The following is a 7,340-nucleotide window of genomic DNA, read 5'->3' on the forward strand; positions in this document are numbered from 1 at the left end:
GGCTTTGAACTTTTGATCCTCTTGTTCCCACTTTCCAGTTGCAGGGATCACAAGCGTGTTGCGAGCCCAGTGTTTGTTTCCCTTTTCTCCAACGCTGGGAAACTGACCCCAGGGGTTCACACTAGCTAGGCAGGGTCTCTGTTCCTAAGGGGCTTCCCAGCCCCTTGGGTTCTTGTTAGCGGCTTCCCCCAGCTGTGGCTCCTGAAAATAGAATCCCTATTCTCAAGGAGGATACAGGGCGCCACCTGGAGGGTCGACGCTCATTGGGGGGTTTCCTAAGGGCGCCATCTCTGCTGGAGGTCCCCACTGCGTGGGGATGGGTCCTCTTTGCCTGGTGGTCCACTCTGGGGTTCCTTTCTGCCTGGACACAGCGGTCCTCTCTGCATGGGGAGGTCTCCTCTGCCTGGGGTGTCCTCTGTGGCGGGGGAATCACTCCCTGCCTGGAGAATGCTGGGGGTCTGGTCCTCTCTGCCTGGAGAGGCCCACTTTGGGGTTCCTATCTGCCGAGGGACGGGGTCCTCTGTGCCCGGAGGTCTCCTTTCTGAGGGCCTCTCTGCCGGGGTTCTCCCTGGGGTAGTCCTCTCCGGCACCTGATTCCAGGCTCTCCAAGGGCCGCCTTTGTCAGCCGCGCTCTGACGCGGGCTTTTCCGTCTCTGGCATCGGAAGCTGGCATCATCTGGAGGTGAGGCTTCCCGCCTCCCGTGGCTCGCCCTGGATCTGCGCAGACGCCCCGTTTCTGCTCCAGGGCGTGCAGCCCTGACCCTGTGCGCGGATGACTGACAGGCGGCTGCACGGACCCGGACGCACCTCTGCGGCAAGCGCGGGGCCTCGGCGCCCGACGTCACGGGGCGCGGCGTGCGTGGGTGCGGCCATGACGTCATGCCCGCGGAGCCCCGCGCCGGCGCCGTGACGTCACGCCCTGGAGCTGCGGGCCGGGCCGGGCGGCGGCATGGCGGAGAGCGAAGCGGAGACCCCGGGCACCCCGGGCGAGTTCGAGAGCAAGTACTTCGAGTTCCATGGCGTGCGGCTGCCGCCCTTCTGCCGCGGGAAGATGGAGGACATCGCCGATTTCCCGGTGCGGCCCAGCGACGTGTGGATCGTCACCTACCCCAAGTCTGGTAAGTCGGGAACCCTGCTCCGTTCCCGGCGCCCGCTCGGCTGTGTGACCTTGGGCAGGTCGCTCAACCTCTCTGTGCCCGAGTCCTGTCCGGCTTCCCCTATGGTGCCGGCAGTGGAGGCAGCGGGCGCTCCTCCAGCGTGGGCTCTGTGGGGGATGGGACCGGCCTCTGCTGCCCCTGTATCCTTGTTTATGAGCTGCCTCTGTCACCAGGAGGGACCTGGCCACGCCGGTCCTCAACAACCACGCAAGGCAGAGCATCTAGGCAGAGGCTCAGAGAGGGGAGGAGGCTTGTCCAAGGTCACACAGCTGGGTTGGGATCGGAGCCACCCAGCCATCCAGGCCTGGCGTAGAGGTAGCCAGGTGGTGCCTTTTCTGGGGTCTGTAGGACGGCTCAACGGACTTTCCGTTTGCAGTGCCTGGAGAGCGCCCTTGTGACCGCTGTGCTGCAGGTTCAGGGTAGTTGAGAAGGTGGCTGACCATCATCCTGCTGTATCTGAGCAGGCGGTTACAGGAGAAAATGTAAGCAGTATGACACCTAGGGTGGAGTCCCAACCCTTCGGGCAGCTGCCCAGCTTCCTCCCAGAGAGTGATGGACACTCTCAGGGCAGGGGTAGGGGTGCAAAGGCCCTGGGGTCAAATCCGGGTGCAGGCACTGACCCACCGCTAGGCAGACAGCTTGCTGGGATGTCTCGAAGAAGGCCTGGCAGGAGAAGGCAGGGCCCACCGAGACTCGAACCAGCCCGCAGCTCCCAGCTCTAGGTCTCTGCTGGGTCTGGGGTAGGATCTACTTTCAGAGAACTCTCTGTAAGTCGCCATGCTGGGAGCTCCACAGCTGGTTTGGTGGCTGTACCTGGTATTGTCTCTTTGGGGCCAGCGCCTGGGATGAACCCTGTGGCTTTATGCTCGGTGCCTGCTCTGCCGGTGCCTGCTCTGCCACTCGGCTGTGCCCCCAGAGGCTGATACTTAAGCAGGGCTCGTGGGTGTAGAGTCCTGCAGCAAAGAATATGGATGTTTACACGGGTAAAGAAAGGTCCCTGACTTAATCTGTGGAAGACTTGGTTCCCAGAGCCCCTAGTACCTGGGGGTGTGGCTGGGGTTGTGGAGTAGCTGCTCAGGGGAGGGGGACAGTGGCATGAGTTATTGGAAGGCACTGAGGGAGTGGCCGGGCTGGAGGCCCAGCTGTGAACTTTGGGAACTGGTAGTGTTAGAGAAACCTAGTTCTGGGGTCTGGTGAGTTCTGGGGAGCTTTCTGGACATTGCAGGGAGAAATGAGATGGGACACTCATGCGTGTGAGTGTGTGTGTGTGTGTGTGTGTGTGTGTGTGTGTGTGTGTGTGTGTGTAATTTTGGGACAGGGTCTGTGTACCCAAAGCTGACTTGAATTTTCATTCTTTCTGCTTCAGCCTTCCTAGTGCCAGGATTGTTGGGGTGCACTATCCTTATCATCCCACAGGGTACCAGAGGTTTTTTTTTTTTGTGTGTTGTTGTTGTTTGAGACAGGTATCAGGTAGCACAGGCTGCCCTTGCTATGTAGCTGAGGCTAGCCTTGAACTCTTGATCCTCCTGCATCAGCCTCTTACATACTGGGATTCCAGGAGCCCTTCCCACCACCACTGGCTGGATGCTGGTTTTCTGGGCAGTAGACTCCCGTGTTGTGTGGAACATGTACTGAGTACCGAGAAGCATGGGCCAGAGCTGGGATAAAAGCATCAACTCCTTCCCCAGCGGTGAGACCCCAGCCGGGGCTCAGGGATCTGGTTTGTGCCCTCCCCACCACACCCTGTGGAGCTACCTTCCTGAAACTGACAGTCCTGTGGCCTGATGGCTCTTGGTGTATCTATCCCTTTGCCCCCATCCACTCCCTGTCCCTCCCTCCTCCAGGCCACCATGTTAGAGCAAAGATGACCTAGGGAGAGCCAGGATCCAACACCAGGGCTCCGGGGCAGCAGGCCAACTCCGGCTCCTAAGCCTCTCCTGGTACCTTTGAGTAGGGCAGGGTGGAGCGGGGCACAGCGCAGGTGGAGACAGTGGCTCTGGTGTGGCTCGTTCCAGGCTGAGGTGGGTGAGCCCCCCGGGCTCAAGCCTTTCTGGGTCCTCATCCACTCTCTCTCTTTACTCTTCTGTTCAGAAGTCAGGTGATCAGCCCTGGGTCACTGTGGGGTCAGTGCCTTGACACCAGCACTGCTGCTGTGGGTGGCAATGCCATGCCCAGAGTGCTTTGTGAGTGATAGCATTGGGGTCACCCACCACACCTCCCAGAGAGAAGCCACCGTCAGGGGTGAGCCTGGCAGCCCCTCCCACCCCCGCCCCCGCCCTCCTGACACTTCCTGGCTCTAGTGACCTCCAGGGCTGGAAATCTGGTCCTGACACTGGGACGGGGGTCCTGGAAAGTGACCCTCCTTTAATCAGTTAGGGGAGTGACCGTAGTTGGGAGAGGGTGGGAATCGTAACGAGAGAAAAGCAGCCTCTGTGGGCTTCTGCCCAGCCTGGGGACCCTTGGAGAGACAAGGTGGACGTTCTGGGAGAGAGGCGGGAGTCACTGGTAGCTCTTCTCCATGCTTGGGGGCTTTGTTATTGTCCTTTAACCTGTGCCTCGCTAGGGAAGAGCTGGCTCAGGGCTGAGGTCAGGCACCTCCCTGCATCAAGGGTCCATCCATCTCAGCATCTGGAGCCCCCAGTGACTGAAGAACAGGATCTGCTAAGGATGGCAGGTGGTGAGGACCTGGGTTCGATCTTAGTTAGGGGACCCATCCCAGTCTGTCTAAGCTGGACTGGGAACCAGCTCATGTGTCTGCAGAGTGCCCAGGTTTGCTCCAGGTGGGCATAACCGAGCATTCTCCTCCCATCTCCTCCCCAGCCTGGGGAGGCCACCATGGTGGTGGAGACGTAGGGAACAGCCAGAAGTCTGTGTCGGCCACAGTGGGTCACGTGGTTCTGCAAGAGTGACAGCTGCACCCGGTGTCTTCCGTGCCTTCGTGTGGTCTCCGGTGGCCCCCCTTGTCCGTAGCTCTTCCTTCAGGGTTACCTGGCCGATGTTTCCTGGTGCGAGCTCTTTGAGGGGTGCATGCTGCACCCCACGGGTCCTGCACTCTACCAACGGCTGTAGGGCTGCATCTGCTACCTCCTGGACAGCAGGATCTCCTCCACCTGAGTGAGTACCCAACTCAGAGAGTTGCAGGCCCAGGAGGTTGGCACTGTGAGGAAGCTGAAGCCCTGAGGAGTGATTGATGTCTTTCCTTCACTCCTAGAGTCACTGGAGGACCAGACTGGGCATCCCTGTGTGCTTTCTCTTGTGATAAAATCACTCTGAGCAAAGTAACCTGGAGGAGGAAAGGGTTTATTCGGCTTGCAGTTCAGGTCCCAGTCTATCATTGAGGGAAGTCAGGACAGGAACCCAGCACAGGAGCCCGCAGGCAGGAACCGTGGAGGAATACCTCTTGCCAGCTCACTCTCATTCATGCTGTTTAGCTGGTTTTCTCAAACAGCCCAGGACCACTTGCCTAGGGATGGTGCTGCCCACAGCGGACAGGGTGGGGCCCCATGTCAAGACCATCCTTCACAGATAGGACCACAGGCCAGTGTGAGCTGGGCAACCCTTCAGTCCAGACCTCAGCTGCCTGTAGGCTATGTTAACAACTGAAGTAAATTAGGGACAGAGCTCCAGGTTTGGGGGGTTTCTGTAGTGTGACAAGGTGGTGGGGTCCAGTGTGGCACAACCATGTGGTGTTGTCTTAGAAGGAGCCAGTCGTACTTGGTGACTGGATCTGCTACTTCCTCTTGGTGCCCAGTGGGGTTCTGGCCACTGAATGGATGCCCAGTGGGTTTGAAACCATCTTCCTGTCTCTCAGGCTGAGGGGAAGCTGAGCTTCCGCATCATAGGTGGGGTACATCCCGGAGTTGTCTGGTGCCATCCCCCCTTGTTCCAGTCACCAGCTGGGGGAAGAGAGGTCCTCAGCAGATAGCTGGGTGGGTGCTCCGTGGGGCAGATGGAACACAATACAGACAGAGCTCTCCTTGTTCTAGGAGTAATGGGCAGCAGACAGTCTAAAAGATCAGGCTTGATTGGGCAGGCGACGGTTGAAGATGAGGAGGGTAGTTCCCACTGCAGAGCCCTGGGAATCGTGAGATGGGCACCCCATGGGGTGTCTTTGGGGTTGCCGACTCCAAAAGACTGTGGACGTGGGGATGCAGGCCTTGTTAGCAGTGGGGGTCAAGTGGAAGGTGTGCTCTGAGAAGTGAGGTTCCTGACCTCACCCGTCCTTGACAGGATCCCACCCCTCCCACTAAAGCCCCATGCCAGAGGTTGGAGGTACCCATCTTTGGGAACACAGACACCAAAGAACTGACCAGTGGGATAGTAGAGACCCATAGAGACTAGAGATGGCAGATCTTTGCTAGGGAAGTAGATAGGCTAGGCAGCGTGTGTTGTTAGATTGACTGTGTTTGCCTACCTGTCCTGTCTCTGTCTCTGTCTCTCTCTGTATGTGTATGTGTCTGTTTCTGTCTGTCTCCCCTCCCCCCACATCTCACATGTATGCACACCTGGGCCCCACCCCTTAGCTGCTTTCACCTCCCACTCCCACCTGGAAGGGTTCCAGCTCATATAGAGAGGCTTCCTATAGGATGGCAGAGACACACAAACCCTTAAGTGCAGGAAGAAGACGCTGAGAAGTGTCCCAAGTGTCCCCTCCCATACCGTGATGGCTTCTGTCCTCAGAGAGTGAGGGCAAGGCCATCTCAGAAGAAGCCTGGAAGAGAGATTGGCGGGAGTACCCTGGGCTCCAGGAAGTCTTGGGAGGGAACACCTAAGAGCTGGGATAGTAACTGTTGGACTGGGGGTCTAGCTGAGGAAGTGGCCGTGAAGGAGGAGAAAAGTTTAATAAAACAAAGACAGGTAGTAGGAAGATAAGCAAGTTTCGGGGCCTCCTATGCATCTTGATCTGGGACTCAGAGTGCCCTGTCGGCCACCACTGGGTGTTGATGATTTGCTACTCAGCGTTGGCTATGTCCCCTGTGGATGGCAAGCTGTGGATGATGGCGTTGGTCCACTAACACACAGAGCCCATGGAGAGTCTGGCCGTGTTCCCAAGTGACAGCTGTTTTCCCTGCAGATTGTGTCTGTTGGGGTACAGCAGGCTGGTAGCTCAGGGGTTCCCTCTTCTAGGCAGCATGGGAGGCCCCATCTTCTTTTGTGTATTTCAGAGTGTCCCATCATCTCTGCTCTGCCCTGCTGCTCTTGTTCCCAGGTACCTGTGGAGGTTTGGCTTCAGCCCCTGGTCCTGCTTTTTCCCAGTCCCTCTGCACTTGGTGACACACTGGGAGACTGGCATCTGTATACCCTGTTCCTGAGGCCCCGTTGGTGACTAGGAGACCCACATGGGCTGCCATCCAGGCCGGCCCAGCCTATGAACTTGTGACATGAAGCTGCAACATGTCCTCATGTGTGACCATCTCAGCTGGGGAATACCCACAGTCTACGTACTCACAATTGCTCAGCCACTGAGCAGCCTTGACCTGAGCAGATCACTTCCTGTGTCTCCGAAGGGAGGTTTAGTTTTTCTTTTTTAAAAAATATAATAGCTTTACTTATTGCAGAAAATTTCATACGTGTATAAAATGTATTTTGGTCATACTCATCTGATTATCCTCTCCAAATCCCCCGGAGCCCCTCCATACCTTCTCTTCCCAGTCTCATGGCTTATAAAAACAACAACCACCACCACCCGCTGAATCTGCTGCCCGCGTGTGCATGCGTGGCTGGCAGGTAAATGGCTACTTTGGCTCTGACGGGTCGTGTTCCTAGCACGAATACATAGTAGAGGGAAGGGTGGGCTTGTGGATGGAGGTGTTTTGAAATACAGCGCAGGTCTGTTTAGGACATGGGCCTATGTGGGCTGAAGTCAGGAAGGGGTACATTAAAAATAGACCATAAAGATGGCCCAGGACGAGGCCAGTCTGTTTTACAAGAGCTAGTTCCAGGACAGGCTCCAAAGCTACAGAGAAACCCTGTCTCGGGAAAGAAAAAAGTTGGCCCAGGAGAGACCCATGTCAGGGCCTTTCTGAGAAGCTAGCTGCTTACCAGAAGGTACCAGCGGGCTTGCCTCACCAGGGTCTGTGGCCTTGGCACTTTCTGGCCTTCCAGCCTCATTTGTAAGTGTGTGTGTGTGTGTGTGTGTGAGAGAGAGAGAGAGAGAGAGAGAGAGAGAGAGAGAGAGAGAGA

At 57.3% G+C, this 7,340-nt stretch overlaps 1 protein-coding gene across 2 annotated transcripts in view; it reads left to right on the forward strand.

The window, feature by feature from the left end:
* The first annotated feature begins 888 nt into the window (after positions 1-888).
* Positions 889-7,340, forward strand: part of Sult4a1 (sulfotransferase family 4A member 1) — a 22,751-nt gene continuing 16,299 nt past the window's right edge. The window contains exon 1 of one of the 2 annotated variants that reach the window (XM_026782665.1): positions 889-1,118. In XM_026782665.1, coding sequence (XP_026638466.1) covers positions 950-1,118 — 169 coding nt within the window. In that variant the 5' untranslated portion in view covers positions 889-949. The remainder of the gene's footprint in view (positions 1,119-7,340) is intronic. The other variant, XM_005354428.2, reaches the window with a different exon arrangement.

The sequence above is a fragment of the Microtus ochrogaster genome, chromosome 15 (assembly GCF_000317375.1).
Source record: "Microtus ochrogaster isolate Prairie Vole_2 chromosome 15, MicOch1.0, whole genome shotgun sequence".
NCBI classification, from domain to species: domain Eukaryota; kingdom Metazoa; phylum Chordata; class Mammalia; order Rodentia; family Cricetidae; genus Microtus; species Microtus ochrogaster.